The 20224-nt window shown below is 41.3% G+C and overlaps 1 protein-coding gene across 1 annotated transcript in view; it reads right to left on the reverse strand.

Moving 5' to 3' along the window:
• The window catches only part of LOC134807377 (uncharacterized), a 348735-nt gene that overhangs the window by 207115 nt on the left and 121396 nt on the right, over positions 1 to 20224 (reverse strand). Inside the window, exon 2 of the mRNA XM_063784495.1 lies at positions 10661 to 10721. Coding sequence (XP_063640565.1) covers positions 10661 to 10666 — 6 coding nt within the window. The 5' untranslated portion in view covers positions 10667 to 10721. The remainder of the gene's footprint in view (positions 1 to 10660; positions 10722 to 20224) is intronic.

Here is a 20224-nt window from a genome sequence, read left to right on the forward strand (position 1 = left end):
GTGGCTGTCTACCAATCATAACCTAGGTCCCGTCTTGGAGCCCATGGAAGTTGGCTTGTTTTACAAATCTTGAAAATTCACCTATGAACATCAGAGGTTGCTAGTTATGGCCTGAACTAAGAAAAGGGTCTATTTTCTTGAGCCTTAATTTGTGGAATTACAAGACATGCTTTTGCTTCATTCGGTAGCGCAGGCTCCGACCACTAGAGGGAACTGCTCCATCAGTTGTATGAGACTCCAGGCTTCCGCATTCCTGTGGCTGTGACTGTGGAGTATTGTTTCGTAGCAATTTCCTCAGAAACGTAATTGGTCATTGACCCAATCATCTCTCCTTCATGACTTGCAAAATATACTCTCCTGGCCTCAGAGTTGTAAGGATGGAAACAAAACACTTCTGTTTCTGAACCAGAGTGGGTTCTCAGAGTCTTGGCTTTCTTTCTGCAGCCTGTCTGCCTCCTAAGCAGCTGAGATTGTTTCCCTACTACAGATGAGTGATAAGCTGACTGCACCCTCACGGATAATTCTATCAGTAAGTAGGTCAGAAGGATAACCCCCTTCCCCTCCCTCCCCAAAATATTCATTTCCAAAATACTCACTGAGTGCTGGATTACATAAAATAGGAGCCTGGGGAGGGTATCATCCCAGTCACTTACCATTGGGTCAAGTGGCTGCTTGGAACCTGTGCCAACTAAGACCCTAATCTCAAGTAAGTGCAGAGTAGGAAGTAATTTATGAAACTGGCATCCCCAAAGAGTAAGGAAGAGCAAAAGTGAATAAAATTTCTTTAGAAAAATTAAAATGTTCCGAATGGCTTGTGTGAGCAGTTTGTACTCTCAGGAATTCTCTGCTTTCTTCAGTTCTTCAAAGCTCTGTCCACAAACTTAGAAGAATAAACCAATATTATGGGGGAGAGAGGAGGAGACTTTAAAACACCTACAGATCATGGAAGAGAAAGAGTATCTACCTCTCCTGGAAGTTGCTTTTTTTATTATTATTATTATACTTTAAGTTTTAGGGTACATGTGCACAATGTGCAGGTTAGTTACATATGCATACATGTGCCATGCTGGTGTGCTGCACCCATTAACTCGTCATTTAGCATCAGGTATATCTCCTAATGCTATCCCTCCCTCCTCCTCCCACCCCACAACAGGCCCCAGAGTGTGATGTTCCCCTTCCTGTGTCCATGTGTTCTCATTGTTCAATTCCCATCTATGAGTGAGAACATGCGGTGTTTGGTTTTTTGTCCTTGAGATAGTTTACTGAGAATGATGATTTCCAATTTCATCCATGTCCCTACAAAGGACATGAACTCATCATTTTTTATGGCATAGTATTCCATGGTGTATATGTGCCACATTTTCTTAATCCAGTCTATCATTGTTGGACATTTGGGTTGGTTCCAAGTCTTTGCTATTGTGAATAGTGCTGCAATAAACATATGTGTGCGTGTGTCTTTATAGCCGCATGATTTATAGTCCTCTGGGTATATACCCAGTAATGGGATGGCTGGGTCAAATGGTATTTCTAGTTCTAGATCCCTGAGGAATCGCCACACTGACTTCCACAATGGTTGAACTAGTTTACAGTCCCACCAACAGTGTAAAAGTGTTTCTGTTTCTCCAGATCCTCTCCAGCACCTGTTGTTTCCTGACTTTTTAATGATTGCCATTCTAACTGGTGTGAGATGGTATCTCATTGTGGTTTTGATTTGCATTTCTCTGATGGCCAGTGATGGTGAGCATTTTTTCATGTGTCTTTTGGCTGCATAAATGTCTTCTTTTGAGAAGTGTCTGTTCATGTCCTTTGCCCACTTTTTGATGGGGTTGTTTGTTTTTTCTTGTAAATTTGTTTGAGTTCATTGTAGATTCTGGATATCAGCCCTTTGTCAGATGAGTAGGTTGCAAAAATTTTCTCCCATTTTGTAGGTTGCCTGTTCACTCTGATGGTAGTTTCTTTTGCTGTGCAGAAGCTCTTTAGTTTAATTAGATCCCATTTGTCAATTTTGTCTTTTGTTGCCATTGCTTTTGGTGTTTTAGACATGAAGTCCTTGCCCATGCCTATGTCCTGAATGGTAATGCCTAGGTTTTCTTCTAGGGTTTTTATGGTTTTAGGTCTAACTTTTAAGTCTTTAATCCATCTTGAATTAATTTTTGTATAAGGTGTAAGGAAGGGATCCAGTTTCAGCTTTCTACATATGGCTAGCCAGTTTTCCCAGCACCATTTATTAAATAGGGAATCCTTTCCCCATTGCTTATTTTTCTCAGGTTTGCCAAAGATCAGATAGTTGTAGATATGCGGCGTTATTTCTGAGGGCTCTGTTCTGTTCCATTGATCTATATCTCTGTTTTGGTACCAGTACCATGCTGTTTTGGTTACTGTAGCCTTGAATCTTCAATACATATCAGAAGTTCACAATTCCTTATTTTAAACTCATGTCTTATTCATTCATTCAGCAAAATTAAATACCTTCTACTTACCAAAACTGTTCTAAGTACTAAGAATTATGTATGGACAACAGGCTGTTGAATACAAAATAATTATTGCTTTTTCACAACTTTTTACCTTTTTTAATTGACTGTTTTATTTGAGATCATTGTGGATTCACATTCAGTTGTAAGAAATAATACAGGGATTCCATGTACCCTTTCCCCAGATTCCTCCAGTAGTAGCATCTTGCAAAACTATGGTACAATGGAACAACCAGTATATTGACATTATCCAGTCAAAACAGAGATATCTCCATCAATACAGGGATCTCTTACGGTGCTTTTTTATAGAAACTCACATTTCCCTTCCCCTCACCCCATATCTGGGTCTTAACCCCTGGTAACCACTAATCTATTCTCCATTTCTGTAATTTATTGTTTTGAGATTATTCTATAAGTGGAATCTTGCATTATTGGTTTTTTCACTCAGCGTAATTCTCTAGAGATTCACCCAAGTTTTTGTATGTATCAATAGTCCATTCCCTTTTATTGCTGAGTAATAGTCTAGGGTATGGATGTACCATAGGTTGTTTAACTAATTATCACTGAAGGACACCTAGATTGTTTCTAGTTTTGTGCATTACAAACCAAGAGCCATAAACATTCATGTACAATATTTCATGTGAATGTAAGTTTTTATTTTTCTGCAATAAATGTCCAAGAGTGTAATTGCTGGGTCATGTAAGTGTTGCATATTTAATATTTTCAGAAATTGCCAAACTGTTTTTTAGAGAGGCTGTACCACTTTTATTCCCACCAGCAATGTATGAATGATCCAGTTTCTCTGCATCCTTGCTAGTTTTTGGTGTTGTCATTACTTTTTATTTTAACCATTCTGGTAGACGTCTAGTGATATCTCATTGTGGTTTTTAATTTGCATTTCTCTGATTGCTAATGATCTTGAACATCTTTTCATGTGCTTAATTGCCATCTGTATATGTTTTTCAGTGAAATATCTCATCATGTTTTTTACTCATTTTCTAATCAGTTGGTTTGGTGCTGGTTTTTTTAAATTCAGTTTTGAGAATTCTGTAGTTCTATTAGTCCATTCTCATGGGTCTTGGGCAGCTCTACCCCATGGCTTTGCAAGGAACAGTTTCCCTCCTGGCTGCTTTCACAGCTGGTAGTGAGTGTCTGCGACTTTTCCTGGCACACGGTGCAAACTGTCAGTGGGTCTATTATACCATTCTTGGGTCTGGATGATGGTGGCCCTCTTCTCACAGCTCCACTAGGCACTGCGCAGTGGGGACTTTGTGTGGGAGCTCCAACCTCACATTTCTCTTCCACACTGCCTAGCAGAGGTTCTCCATGAGGTCTCCACCTCTGCAGCAGACTTCTGCCTGGAGATCCAGGCATTTCCATACATCCTCTGAAATCTAGACAGAGGTTCCCAAACGTCAATTCTTGTCTTCTGCACACCCACAGGACCAACACAATGTGGAAGTAGCCAAGGCCTCCTGGGGCTTGCACCCTCTGAAGCAACAGCCTGAGCTGTACCTTGGCCCCTTTCAGCCATGGCTGAAGCAGCTGGGATGCAGGGCACCAAGTCCAGAGGCTCCACACAGCAGTGGGGGTCCTGTGTGGAGTGGAATGTAATATTTTTGTAGATCCTTTGGGATATTCTACATAGACTCTCAGGTCATTTGCAAATAGGAGCAGTTTTACTTTTTCCATCCTAATCTGTATGGTATTTATTTTCTTTTCATACCTTATTGTGCTATCTAAAATTCCACTACTATGTTGAATAAATGTGAGGAGAGAGAACATCCTCGCCTTGTTCCTGACATAGGGCAAAAACATTCAATTTTTTAGCATTAGATATAACATTAGCTGTTGGGTTTAAGTAGATATTCTTTATCAAACTGAGGAAGTTTCCCCTCCACTTCTATTTTTCCAAGAGTTTTTAAAATCATGGATGAAATTCAAACTTTGTCACATGATTTTTCTGCATCAATTAATATGATCATGTGGTTTTTCTTCTTTAACCTGTTAACATGTTTATATTAATTGATTTTGAAATTTTTTTTTTTTTTTTTTTTTTTGAGACAGAATCTCGCTCTGTTGTCCAGGCTGGAGTGCTGGAGTGCAGTGGCGTGATTTCGGCTCACTGCAAGCTCCACTTACCGGGTTCACACCATTCTCCTTCCTCAGCCTCCCGAGTAGCTGGGACTACAGGCGCCCGCCACTATGCCCGGCTACTTTTTTGTATTTTTTAGTAGAGACGGGGTTTCACCGTGTTAGCCAGGATGGTCTTGATCTCTTGACCTCGTGATCCACCGGCCTTGGCCTCCCAGAGTGCTGGGATTACAGGCGTGAGCCGCCGCGCCTGGCCGATTTTGAAATATTGAACAGCTTTGCATTCCTGGAATAGACTCCATTTGCTCATGATGTATAATTCTTTTTTTATGTAGCTGAATCATATTTTAAGTGTTTTCAGAGAATTTCTGCATCTATATTCATGAAGGATATAGGTCCATAATTTTCTTTGTACTATCTTTGTCTAGTTTGGGTGTCAGGATCATACTAGCTTCACAAATTAATTGAGAAATTTTTTCTTCTCTTTCATATTCTAGAAGAGATTGTTTAAAATTTGTGTTAATCCTTCTTTAAATGTAGGAGACATTACAAATAACTCTATACATATAAATTTGGAAACAGATGAATGGATCAATTTCTTTAATAGCACAACTACACAACTAATCTAATATAAAGTAAATAATTTGAATAGCCCTATCAATATTAAAGAAATTACATTCATAATTATAAAATACCCCAAAACATAAATCTCCAGGTCCATGGGATAATTCTACCTAATGTTTAAAGAAGAATTAAGGCTGATTCTATACAATCTCTTCAAGAAAAGAGGAGGAAAAACTTTCCAATTCAATTTATGAAGCTAATATTACCCTGTAATATATATTAGGTATTCATCGCCCTTTCATGGCATACAACTCCTAAAATCCTTGGACCCTCCAAAGTGCTGTCTTTTTGTATGTTAATGTTAATTGATAGTTTCAGGATGGGGCTGGTTGTCAGAAAGACACAGCTATGATTAAAGGATTGGGACTTTCAGCCCCAGTCCCCAACATCCGGAAGGGGAGAGGGGTTGAAGGTTAAGTTGATCATCATTGGCCAACGGTTTAATCAATCATGCCTACATAATGAAGCCTCCATAAAAACACCACGAAGGCAGGGTTCAGTGAGCCTCTGAATAGTCTAATACATGGAGGTTTCTGAAGGGTGGTATGCCCAGGGAGAGCATGGAAGCTTCATGCTGCTTCTCATATGCCTTGCCCTATGCATCTCTTCATCTGTATCTTTTGTAGCATCCTTTATAGTAAACCAGCAAATGTGTTTCCCTGAGTTCTGTGAGCCACTCCAACAAATGAATCGAACCCAAAGTGGGTGTTGTGGGAACCCCGACTTGAAGCTGGTAAGTCAGAAGTTCTGGAGGCATGGACTGGTGACTTGTGTCTGGAATGAGAGCAGTCATTATTGCAGTTCATTATGGCTATAAATTTACCACTCATTGTTTTAGCTGTGTCCCACATATTTTGAAATGTTGTATTTTATTTTCACTCAGTTTGTAAAAGGAAAATAAATCTCAGGACCCCAAACTCACTAAGCCAAAGGGAAAAGTCAAGCTGGGAACTGGGTTATGCAAATCTGCCCCCCATTTGGTTCCTGAATAGGATAGCTACAAAGATGAAAAGTTACATACCTCCCTCACTGATTGCCCACAAGGAAATTCCCTGTGGGCCCCAAGATCTTTACCCTAAAACAGTTCTGCTGAATTTCACCCTGGCCATGTAAATTGATAGCTTATTTTCACAGGTGCAGGACAAAGGACAGAACTAAAAGTCATCCCTCTACTCACCTGAAACAAATGTGTATCTGATTGCTTCTTCTACCCTATCCTACTCTATCCTCTACTGCAGATTCTCTGAGCCAGATGAAGGCATAAGTGACTATTCCTCTACTCCCCTGTCACATGTAAATTGTATATTCCATGAAAGGCTGATCAAAGACTCAAAATTGTAACCGTCTGTCTTTTATCTATCCACACCTTTCAAACAGTTTCTACCCCTTTCTCCAATATCTGCTCTTTCCCCTTTAAATATCAAAGCCTTTGGAGAAAGGCACAGACCTGTATCCTGAGCATATATCCTTAACTCTGGCAAATAAACCTCCTACAATGATTGAGATTCACCTCAATCATTTTCATTGATTTATAAGTTCAATATATTTTTAAAAATATATTTATCTTAACACTTTGACGCATTGTCTTAGTCAATTTGGGCTGCAATAACAATTATACTATAGACTGTGTGACTTTAAAAACAAACATTTAATTCTTAGAATTCTGGAAGCTAGGAAGTCCAAGTTCAAGGTGCTGGCAGATCCCACATCTGGTGAGGGCCACCTTCTGGTTTGCAGATGGCAGCCTCCTTGTTGTATTTTCACATGCCAGAGAGCAGAAAGGGAAGCACAAGCTCTCTCCTGTCTCTTCTCCACCCTTATGACCTAATTACCTCCCAAACGCCTCATCTCCAAACATCATCACATTGGTGATTAGGCTTCAATATACAAATCGGGAGTTGAGGGGGAGGCTCACAGACACTCAGTCCACAGCACTCCTGAATTATGTGGAAGTGTGCTAGCTTCCAAGTATTTCAAGACTCACCTGTTATTTTGTTCTGCTACTAATTTTTCATTCTGTTGAGGTCATAGAACACACTTTGTATGATTTCAATCATTTTAAATTTGTCAAGGCTTGTTCTATAGCACAGAGTATAATCTATCTTTGCACATGTTCTATGGGACCTATGGGCCCTTGCATAGAAGGTATATTCACTGTTGTTGGGTGGAGTGTTCTATGAAAGTTAAGTTAGATCCTGTTGATTAATGATATCGTTGAGTTCTTCTATATCCTTGTAATTTTTGTTAATTCTTGCTACTCATTGTTTCTCTATTCCTAGAAGTCTTAGAATCCCTGGCTTAGAAGCAGGGAAGAAATAGTGAATATTCAGCTTCTTCTTTTTCTTTTTTTTTTTTTTCTGTTTTTTTGAGATGGTGTCTCCCTCTATCGCCCAGGCTTGAGTGCAGTGGTGCAATCTTTGCTCACTGCAACCTCCACCTCCTTGGTTCAAGTGATTCTCCTGCCTCAGCCTCCCCAGTAGCTGGGATTACAGGTGCACACCACCACACCTGGCTAATTTTTGTATTTTTGTAGAGATGGAGTCTCACCATGTTGTCCAGGCTGGTCTCAAACTCCTGACCTCAAGTGATCCTCCCACCTCAGCCTCCCAAAGTGCTGGGACTACAGGCATGAGCCACCGCACCCTGCCCAATCTTCTAACTTCTTAAATTAGCAAATGATGCATATTTCAAAGACAAGAAAGTCAGATCTTTCATTTCTCATTTGCAACAGCCAAATTTCATTAAGAGGAAGCAAAATACTTTCATAGATTTCAAAGAGTTAAACCATAGAGGGTTTGAGTATAGAATGTTTAGTGTAAGACACTGAAAGACAGGCTATGTGATATGATATGGATATTATATCCCACTAAACCAGATAAAGCATTCCTCCCAGACATGAGGGAGGCAGGAAACAGACAGACATAGGTGAGTATCCAACCCCCCAGGATTGAGACCCTTAGTGAAAAGTGTAAACCCCTAGGTAGGTTTGAGGTACTGAGGACAGAAGAGTATGTTTTATGCTAAAAAAAAAAAGATTCATTAAAAACAAGCTTGGTGTGTGCCATAAGCCATCATAGGATAGATTCAGGGAACTAGAAATGAAAGTATAGCATACTTCAGTAGAGAGCCTTAGTGTTTCTGGCTTCATAGTAGCTCCTATCCAGCAGTTCCTGCATGCTGCAGGTTGACAGAAAACCAAGAAGGGGAGACAATGAGGAGGACCCAGAGTACAAGGACCTGAAGATCAGACAGCATGGCTACACCTAAGGGCACCAGCAGCAGAGGCTGGTTCAAGTCAGAAGGATGAGCAGGGACCAGCAATACAAGCAGAAAATGACCAGCAGGATGAGATACTCAAGTAGAGGCTAATCCAGGACAGCTCACCACTCCTGCCAAGCTACTGTATAAACTTCCACTTGTACTCAGAAGCCATAATAAGTGGTATAGACAGGAGACAGGGAAATACTGCACAAAAGAGGGTGGTTCCCCAGCAAAGACCCCACCTTCAAGCAAGCCTGGAAACCCACAGCACTAGATGAGAACAGGCATTCCTGTTTTTGTGCCCAGAAGTTGCCTTTTTGCCCACCATGCACCCCCATCCTGTACATATATAAACCCCAAACTCCAGACTCCACAAGCCAATGAACAGAAGAGCAGAACGGAAGAACAGCATGGCAGAAAGAAAAAAAAAGGAGTATCTGAATGCCAAGAGAAGATCAGCTGCGAATGGTCGGAGAGGAGAACGGACACCGGCTGCCCAAACTCCAGGGGAAGATCATCTTCTCACTTCATCCCCCTTCCAGCTCCCCATCCACCCCACTGAGAGCCATCTCCACCACTCAACAAAACCCCTGCACTCATCCATCAGGTTTATGTATGACCCGATTCTTCCTGAACACCAGACAAAGACCTAGGTACGAAGAGGGCACTGAGCTGGTTAACACTTAAGCCATCCGTGGACAGCAAGGCTAAAAGAGCACACTGTAACACATGCCCACTTGGGCTTTGGGGGTTGCAGGATCCCACCCACAGACACTGCCATGGGGCCTGGGCCCAGGGGTGCTCGGTCCGGCTCCTGCGCCTGCCCATCTGCATGCTCCCCCTCCTGTAAGGAGTTTGAGTATGCACAGTGGCCATACAGACAAGCTACACCCCTGTTGCATGTCCTGCTAGGGGGGGTCAGGGAATGCTCCAGTTTCATCAGCAGTAAAGCAGGACAAAAAGGAGGAGGGAAACATCCAGGAGAGCAGGGGCAAGGAGTTACAGGAGCCCTTGAGAGAAAAGGACACCCCTGACAACCTGAATTTTGAATCAACAAAATTTAAATTCTGGGTAATTACACCAAAAGACTAAATTCTAAACCAGAAGAAAATCAAAGTGACAAGGTTAATTTGTTTATTGTTTGTTTACTTGATTTGATTTATTTTTTTTTCTCTCTCACTGTTATTGAAATAGGGGCTACTTGAATTCAACTGTAGAGGTGTTTAAAAAAAAGAATCGTGTTTATATGTGTGAGGTTTGTGGGATTTGCTTAAAGTTTTGGTCCTGGAAGGGTCTTCGAAGGCCATCTAATTCACATTGTATTGAGAGGAAACAGACGATGAAATAGGAAGCAATTATCTCAGGACTACAAAGCCAGTCACTAAAAGGGCCAAGACAAGAGTGCACATTTCCAAAGGCACCCAGACATGTGAGCATTCAAAATCAAGAGCACTTTCACCCATAGTCATTGATGATGAAAAACACAGGTTGAATACATGTGGCTGCTTCTGATTTAATAAGCACACACAAAACTCTTGTACCACTGGAGTGAACCCACCAGCCATCAATGACTGCATGACGCCTTTCCCCCAGCTCTTTGCTCTCAACAGTAATTCCCTTTGCCATAACTTTCTGTTTTCTGCAGTGCCAGCCAGTCGTGACTGGTTGTGGCATTTCTAACAAAACATACTGGATGTTGTTTTAAAGTCCCATGGTTGCATTTCAGAGCTAAAAATAGGACTATGCTATATCATCTGATATTTTCAGATGATCAGCTACACCACTTCCCTCCTTTCTGAAACTAACAGAGGTAAGTGAATTTTAAAATTTTGTTCTTTGAACAGCTCACTTTGGAGAACAATAGAGCCATTACATAAGCATACTTAATTTCAACTCTATACACTTAGCCCATTTCCCCCAACCCACTTTCCCCTCATTTCATGGGCTACTAAAAATATAGAACTCAATAGTGTGGCCCACCTGGAAATGAGTGTGTACACTGTTTAGCCTGAATGAGTACTTGTGTGTGTTAAAGGAACAGGCTGCCTTCCAGGTGTCACCTCACATTTGGTTTCATTTTACTTTTCTCTAGTCATATGCCTTTGCCCTGACTACCATGCCTATTTTTACATTTTATTTTACAGAAATTATGTATTTCTGTAATGCAGTTTATAAAAATGATAAGAATATTAATCAATCAATGTGCTTACTTTCATCAGCTTCAGTCAAACTTCTATTTACCCATCTTCAAATTATTTGCTCAAATTATATCTACAAGGCAAAAGGAAAGTAAATAAGGAAAGAATCCTGCTACTGAGGATTAAAAGCACCTTTTACATAATAACTAATGAATTTTGCAGACTGGCTGTGAACATGGCTGACAGCATCAAATAGATATGCCAGTGGTGAATTTTTGCTCTGTCCATGTGAATATAACCTTAATTTAAGATCATAATAAAATTTGAAACAGTGAAACAAGAGTGAGATTTAACCTCATTAAGATCAGGGAGCACATCTTCTTTTAATAACTATTTCAAACATGTTTACATATAGACTCACCCAGGCAAAGTAACCACAATTACTGTTTTTAAAGTGAAATACGTTAATATGTTACCTATTCTACAGAAACAAGTAAGAACCTTCGGAAGCAAAATAATAACATCATTTGAAATATGAATAGTTACCCGAAAACCTATAGCAATCCAAAGCCAAATTTAAGATGAACAAACTTAAGATGTCCAAAATTTAATTTGAGACAGCCTTTTGCTCTTGGCAAGCTACAAAATAAATACAAGTTCCCCTCCCTTTATGTCACACACACAATTTAGGGGAGCTCACTTGGACAATATTTGTACTATGATACATAACGTCAACTAGAATATAAGTCAGAGTACCCAGCTATTTCTCTCTTTTGTGATTATTCACTTTAAAATTACAAGTTCTGATTCATTTTTAGATTTCAAATGATCAAAACTTTTATCTGTTTTTGAAATGCCTATATTCCTTGGTTTTCTCTAATCAAGGAAGTGAATAGGTATCTTAGCAAGAGAGGTCATGGGGAAGATTGCAAGCATTATACTATGCACTGTTGAGTGGGTTCAGAATAGTTTATATTATCATAAAAACAAATTGACATCAATAGCATAATTGCTGCATGAATAATCTTAGAACAAGTGAGACCTTTCAAGGCTTTTTTATTGTAAGCAATCATTATGCTCACCACATAAAACAAATGCCTTCTGGGAATTTTTAAAATAAGACTCAGCTTTTTCTAGCTTGTATTTCTTGGTTTCAACATGAGATATCTAAAAGATGAAAGAAGCTATTCTGGCTATAGGGATAATATTGTGTGTAGCCATGGGTGATTTATGCAGTAAATTAAGGGAAAAAGTTGCACATGTAATGAGATATTGGTGAGCGAGTTCTCATTACCATCATAATATTTGGCACCAAAATTTAATAACTCCTTTTGCATGTGAATGCAAAAAAAGAGCATTTTAACATTAATTAAAAGCCCATAATCATACTGGATGAAAGAGAGAATGTTAACCCAACTTTACATATGAGATACGGAGTCACGGAGATTAAGAAAATGACCCAGGCAGATTTTTTAAATTATTCATAATGCCACAATATGTCGATGGTGAAAGGGAAATCAGCATAGACTCCCACAACTACCGCTGTTCTCATCATTGCCTTGTATGGAACAGAAGCCTGGTAATTAGGGCTTCTGATTCCTACAGATGTTCCCACTCCCTCTTCTGCCCTGCATTCGCTCAGCACTAATGAATTCAGTATTAATTTGCAATCGATGATTGAGAAAATAAAAAGCTGTCTTCAATTCCTTTAGGGCAGAAAACAATTCTTTAATTTTCTCTGAATTTCCCCATATTTCTCTGGCTCAGCTTCATGAAATGTGCAAGCAAAGAGTTCCCAGGTTGAGCAAACTTAAAGGGGCTTCTTTACTCCAAAAATTCTCAGAGCCTTGACTATACCGATGTACATTGCAAAGCTCCAAGAAAGAAATACTATTTGCAGATTTATGTGACCACAGAATCTGCATTTCATGGATGTGGTAGGCAGAATAATGGCCTCCCAGAGATGTCCATTTCCTAATCCCTGGAACTTTACAAGGCAAAGGGGATGGAACTTTACAAGGCAAAGGGGAATTACAGTAGCAAATGGAATAAAGGTTGCTAATCAGCCAATCTTAAAATAGTGAGGCTATCCTGGATTATCTGTGTGAATCCAATATAATCACAAAGGTCCTTAAAACTAGAACCGGAAGGCAGAAGACAGTGTCAGAGTGATTTAGCATGAGAAACACTTGACCAGTCATTGCTGGCTCTGAAGATGTCAGGAGGCAGAGGAGTATGGGAAGCTCCAGCCTCCAGAAGGAACGCAGCACTGCTGATACTTTTATTTTAACCCAGTGAGACCTCTTTCAGATTTTTACCTCCAGAACTGTAAGATAATAAATTCGTGTTGTATTAAGCCACCAAGTTTGTTGTAATTTATGACAGCAGCCATAAGAAACTAATACAGTGGGGCCCATTAATGTCTTACTAATACCTCCCAGAATTATAGTTCTGTGTTACAATTTTTAGAGAAATGCTATTCAACCTGTAACAGGGGCCCACATCAGACTGTCAATCAATAAATATTATAGACTGAATAATTCATTTTTATTGTATGAAAATTCTTAGTACTTGGTCATTAAGCCAGCCCATCTGTTAGCCTATTTCACTATCTTTGCATTTTATAACAACAATTTCTACCAGCCATTTTGAATCATGAAGCAAAAATGCATTTACTTTAAATGATGCTAAAATAAACGGTATGGAATAGATTCAGTGCATCTCAAATTTTAATGTGCATACAAACCACCTGGAGAATCCTCTTAAAATGCAGATTCTGATTCCGTAGCTCTGGCATGAGAACCGAGAGTGTGCATTTCTAACACGCTCCCAGGTGACACCAATGCTGGTGATCTGTGGACCAAACTTTAAATAGCAAAGAACAAAAGAGGACAACCCCTGTCATACCCTCTATTCCCTGCCATAGAAACCTTTCTGTTCTCCCTGTAGTCCCAGCTACACGGGAGGCTGAGGCAGGAGAATGGCATGAACCCAGGAGGTGGAGCTTGCAGTGAGCCGAGATCGTACCACTGCACTCCAGCCTGGGCGACAGAGCGAGACTCTGTCTCAAAAAAAAAAAAAAAAAAAAAAAAAAAGACCTTTCTGTTCTCCCAGTGGAATTAGGCAAATCCTCCTTACTCTGCTTTTAGGACCATTACTGATCCCAAACAGAAAATATTCAAGGAATTTTAGTTTAATACTTAGAAGACTCAGCTTCTAGTTAATACAGTATATTTGTAAATTATAAAATAAATATAGTCTCATGAAAGACAATTCATAAAATATAAGAAAGAGTAATTTTAATCATCCACAGTCTCAGCACCCAAAGATATGCCTTATTAACATTCTAATGTCTTTCCTTCAAGATTTCTTTCTCTACAGAGATTCTGTTTTACATATTTGACATCATATTGCATATCTCAATTTTTTAAATCAAACATCATGTATGCACATATATACATATACGGTGGTGACAGATTGAATTATTGGTCTCAATTCTTCACTCCCCTCTAATAGAATTATATATCCACACTCTTGCCACTCTGGGGAAGAGCATCCCAATTTTTCTCCCTTCTAATAGAAATATGTCTTTACTCTCGCCAGGCTGGTGAGCAGAGAGTTATTCCCAACACCTTGACTTTGGGATTAATCAAGTGATTTACATTGGCCAAAGGGTTATTAGTGGACAAATATTTTTTAATGTAGGTTTTATTATTTAAGATATGGCAAAGCCAACAGATCAGGAGACAGCTACCACTGTAAACATAGTTTGTTACACTCAGCAGACCCCAAGACAAAAGGGCATGCCACACCATAATGCAGGGCCACATGGGGAAGCACCAGGGTCAGTCAGGGGCAGAGGAAGCAGGGAGAAGATTTTATTGTCATTTCTGCAGGAAAAATAATGGGCAAGGCAGGGTAAGCAGGTTTAGGATTGGCCACTTTGAATAATTTCAGTGGACTCTATGGTACAGTTGTCTGGTATTTGGTCCTAGAGTATCGGCCCAGAATGTAAGAGTTCATTAATGGAGGTGTTGGGGGGTATGAGCTCTGGAGTAGTTGGTTTGTGTATGAAAGGTGCACTCTTAGGCCAGTAGTTTGCTATCTCTAGGAATTAGCTAACCCTGGGAGAAGTAGTCACTCCAGGGTCAGCAAGGCCCCAAGATGTCAAAGCATCAACAAATACAGAGTATAAAGACATGATTACCACAGCATGATGCAAACAAGGGCTTGGAATGTGCTGATGTGGTTGGGCTTGTTCTCTTGCAATGTGATTGTCTGCAACGAGAAAAGCTCATGCAGCCAGGGTTGCAGAACAACCACACAGGGAGCAGGCCTGGACCCAACTCAAGGTCAGGAGCTAAGCCCAGCTGACTCCCAGCCAGCAGTGGAGGCAAACCCCGGCCAGTCCACATAAGCCAGAAACTAATGCTTACTGCTGCCTGCCTCTGAGATTTTGTGGTTGTTTGTTATAGAGCATTATGGTGGCAATAGCTGAATATGTTGGAAGTGGGGTCCTGCCATAACAAATCCCAAAATATGTGCCATCAGCTTTAGGACTGGAAATTAGACAAGAAGAATATTGTTCTAAAAGCCTGGAAAAAATGGTGGTCCATGTTATATAGTAGTGAAAGTAAAGCATTTCTTTTAACTGTTACTTTCAATAAACCAAAAGACAGACAATGGACCTGATAAAGTTGGGATGATGACCAAGCAAGTTTCAATTCACAATGCTGATAGGGTAAGCGGGTTGTTGAATTGCATTTGAAAAGTTATGATAAGAGATGGGTTCTGTGATGGTTAATATTGAGTATCAACTTGATTGGATTCAAGGATGCAAAGTATTGTTCCTGGGTGTGTCTGTGAGGTTGTTGCCAAAGGAGATTAACATTTGAGTCAGTGGACTGGGAGAGGCAGACCCACTCTCAATCTGGGTGGTCACCATCTAATCAGCTGCCAACATGGCTAGAATAAAGCAGGCAGAAGAAGTTGGAAAGACGAGATTCACTGAGTCTTCTGGTCTTCATCTTTCTTCCATGCTGGATACTTCCTGCCCTCAACTATCAGACTCCAAGTTATTCAGCTTTTAGACTCTCAGGCTTGCACCAGTGGTTTATCAGGGGCTCTCAAGCCATCGGCCACATACTGAAGGCTGCACTGTCAGCTTTCCTACTTTTGAGGTTTTGGGACTCAGACTGGCTTCCTTGCTCCTCAGCTTGCAGTTGGCCTATTGTTGGACTTCACCTTGTGATTGTGTGAGTCAATACTCCTTAATAAACTCCCCTTCATGTATACATTTATCCTATTAGTTCTGTCCCTCTAGAAGACCCTGATTAATCCAGGTTTTGGTACCAGGAGCAGTTCTAGAGGAAGAGAATTTTAAGGATGGATTTCTTTAGTTGGTTTTGGGGTTTCTGGAGTTGGCTACTTAATATGATGAGACTCAAAAATGTTCAGGACTCTACTTCTAACAGTATGGAGAACACTGATGGTCCTTGGAGTGAACTGTTTAGAGAGTTATGCAAACTAAATGCATTTGATACTCCTGATTAATCGCTCATGAGAGGCAAGGAGTTTAGTGACTCTATACATAATACCTTTGACCATATGTGGAGAATCAAGAAATATAATGAAGTTGGTTGGTTGCTCTTAAGTTCACTGGACAAAGTGATGAAAGGAAAGGATGAGCTCAGGGATTCTAACTTCCAGCTCTAGAAGCACATACTGAGCCTCAAGTCTTCTAAGTTTGCCCCAAGTGAGAATCTTATCTCCTATAGACAAAGGACTGAAATTGCAGAAAATCAGACACAAGCTCTTATAATGAGAATGGCTGACCTGCAAGGAAAGGTGCATGCTCAGCCTCATCAGATGTCTACTGTTAAAGTGAGAGCATTGACTGGAAAAGAATAGGACTCTGCAACTTGGAATGGAGATGTGTAAGAGGACCCTCATGACACTGAGCTTGTAAACTCTGATGAGTTTTTTTTTGCCAGAGGAAACAGCCTCCCCACCCTCAGTGGTGGCAACATCCCCTCCCCCACCAACATGGCCATCAGCCTTTCCACCTTTATCTGAGGAGTTAAACCCTGCACTGACTGAGCCAACAGTGATGGCCTCCTCTGAGGCAGTTACCAGGCAAGACAATGCTGATTCTCCTCAGGACCCACCCCCAACACCCCTGTTTGCTTCTAGACCAATAAGTAGACTCAAGTCCCCGCAGACCCCTAGAGACGAGGTTCAGAGTGTGACCTATGGGGAGGTGCACTACACTCCAAAAGAACTGCTTGAGTCTTTTAATTTATATAAGCAGAAATCTGGAGAATAGGCAAGGGAATGAACATTAAGGGTATGGGATAATGGTGGAAGGAACATAGAGTTGGATCAGGCTGAATTTATTTATATGGGCCCACTAAGAAGGGATCCTGCATTTAATGTTGCAGCTTAGGGAGTTTAAAAAGGTTCTAATAGTTTATTTGCTTGGTTAGCTGAAATATGGATTAACAGATGGCCCACTGTGAGTGAGCTGGAAATGCTTGATCTCCCCTGGTTTAATGTAGTGGAAGGGATCCAAAGGCTTAGGGAGATTGGAATACTAGAGTGGATTAGTCACTTTAGACCTACTCATTCCAGCTGGGAGGGTCCAGAAGACATACCCTTCACCAATACTTTCCAAAATAGATCTATGAGGGGAGAACCTATATCCTTGAAGAGCTTTGTGATTGCTGTTCTCCGTATGCCAGATCTTACAGTGAGAACCACAGTCACTTAATTAGAAAATTTAAATGCAATGAGAGTAATTGGATCTCAAGGTGGCAGTGGCCAAGTGGCAGCCCTCAACTGTCAAAAGCAAGGTGGGCATAGTTACTGTAATGGACAGCAGGGGCAAAGCAGCAATCAGAATAGTCTGACTCCAGTAGAGCTCTGGCATTAGCTAATTAATCACAGTGCTTCTAGAAGTGAAATTGATAGGAAGCCTACTGCATTCTTACTTGATTTGTATAAGCAGAAAACTTCCACATCAAGTGGACAAGACTAATTTCAATTATAAAAATAGAGAATCATGGCCCTTCAGTCAGTTTCCAGACTTGAGCCAGTTTACAGACCCAGAACCCCTTGAATGAAGGGGAGGCCAGGTTCCCTTGAGAAAGGACCCCACTACACTACCAACAATTTATGCTGCTAATCTTTCTCCCATCTTTCCCCAAGGAGACCTCCAGCCTTTTACCAGAGTAATTGTGTACTGGGGAAAGGGGAATGATCAGACTTTTGGGGGACTACTAGACACTGGCTCTGAGCTGATGTTGATTCCAACTGACCCAAAATGTTATTGTTGTCCCCCAGTTAAAGTACAGGCTCAAGGAGGTCAGGTAATTAATGGTGTTTTAGCTCAGGTCCAACTTACAATGGGTCTAGTGGGTCTCTGGACTCATCCTGTTGTTTTCCCAGTGCCAGAATGCATAATTGGCATAGACATACTTAGCCACTGGCAGAACCCCCACATTGGCTCCCTGACAGGTAGGGAGAGGGCTATTACAGTGGGAAAGACCAAATGGAAGCCATTAGAACTGCCTCTACCTAGAAAAACAGTAAACCAAAACCAATATCGCATCCCTGGAGGGATTGCAGAGATTAACACCAGCATCAAGGACTTGAAAGATGCAGGGGAGGTGATTCCGATTCCCACCACATTCCCATTCAACTCTCCCATTTGGCCTGTGCAGAAGACAGATGGATCTTGGAGAATGGCAGTGGATTATTATAAGTTTAACCTAGTAGTGACTCCAATTGCAGCTGCTGTACCAGATGTGGTTTCATTGCTTGAATGAATTAACACATCTCCTGGTACCTGGTATGCAACCATTGATTTGGCAATTGCCTTTTTCTCCATTCCTGTCCATAAGGCCCACCAGAAGCAATTTGCCTTCATCTGGCAAGACCAGCAATACACTTTCACTATCTTACCTCAGGGGTATATCAACTCTCCAGCTTTGTGTCATAATCTTGTTCACAGAGATCTTGATCACTTTTTCCTTTCACAGAATATCACACTGGCCCATTATATTGATGACATTAGGCTGACTGGATCCAGTGAGCGAGACGTAGCAAACACATTGGACTTATTGGTGAGACATTTGCATGCCACGTGATGGGAAATAAATCCAACTAAAATTCAGAGACCTTTTACCTCAGTAAAATTTCTAGGGCTCCAGTGGTGTGTGGCCTATATCTTTATATATCTTTATATCCTTCTAAGGTGAAGGATAAGTTGCTTCATTTGGCCCCTCCTACAACCAAGAAAGAGGCACAACACCTAGTGGGCCTATTTGGATTCTGGAGGCAAAATATTCTTCATCTGGGTGTGTTACTCTGGCCCATTTATCAAGTGACCCAAAAGCCTGCTGATTTTGAATGGAGTCCAGAACAGGAGAAGGCTCTGCTGCAGGTCCAGGCTGCTGTGTAAGTGCTTGGGCCATATGACCCAGCAGATTCAATGGTGCTTGAGGTGTCAGTGGCAGATAGGGATGCTGTTTGGAGCCATTGGCAGGCACCCATAGGTGAATCAGAGCAGAGGCCTCTAGGATTTTGGAGCAAGGCCCTGCCATCTTCCACAGATAACTACTCTTCTTTTGAGAGACAGCTCTTGGCCTGTTACCGGGCTTTGGTGGAAACTGAATGTTTGACTATGGGTCATCAAGTCACCATGCAACCTGAACTGCCTATCATGAACTGGTTGCTTTCTGACCCATCTAGCCATAAAGTGGGTCATGCAGAGCAGCATTCCATCATTAAATGGAAGTGGTATGTATTTGATGGGGCTCAGGCTGTTCCTGAGGGCACAAGTAAGTTACATGAGAAAGTGGCTCAAATGCCCATGATCTCCACTTCTGCCACCCTGCCTTCTCTCCCTCAGCCTGCACCAATGACCTCATGAGGAGTTCCCTATGATGACTTGACAGAGGAAGAGAAGACTAGGGCCTGGTTCACAGATGGTTCTGCATGATATGCAGGCACCACCTGAAAGTGGACAGCTGCACCACTACAGCCCCTTTCTAGGACATCCCTGAAGGACAGCGGTGAAGGGAAATCTTCCCAGTGAGCAGAACTTCAAGCAGTGCATCTGGCTGTGCACTTTGCTTGGAAGAAAAAATGGCCAGATGTGTGATTACATACTGATTTATGGGCTGTAGCCAATGGTTTGGCTGGATGGTCAGGGACTTGGAAGAAGCATGATTGGAAAATTGGTGACAAGTAAATTTGGGGAAGAGGTATATGGATGGACTTCTCTGAGTGGTAAAAAACTGTGAAGCTATTTGTATCTCATGTGAAGGTTCACTAAAGGGTGACCTCAGTAATCAAGTGGATAGGATGACTCATTCTGTGGATAACACTCAGCCTCTTTCCCCAGCCACCTCTCTCATCACCGAATGGGCCCATGAACAAAGTGGCCATGGTGGCAGGGACGGAGGTTATGCATGGGCTCAGCAACATGAACTTTCACTCGCCAAGGCTGACCTGGCTACAGCCACTGCTGAGTGCCCAATTTGCCAGCAGCAGAGACCAACACCGAGCTCTTGATACGGCACCATTCCTCAATCAGCCAGCTACTTGGTGACAGGTTGATTATATTGGAGCTCT

Source organism: Pan troglodytes, chromosome 9 (genome assembly GCF_028858775.2).
Source record: "Pan troglodytes isolate AG18354 chromosome 9, NHGRI_mPanTro3-v2.0_pri, whole genome shotgun sequence".
Lineage (NCBI taxonomy): Eukaryota > Metazoa > Chordata > Mammalia > Primates > Hominidae > Pan > Pan troglodytes.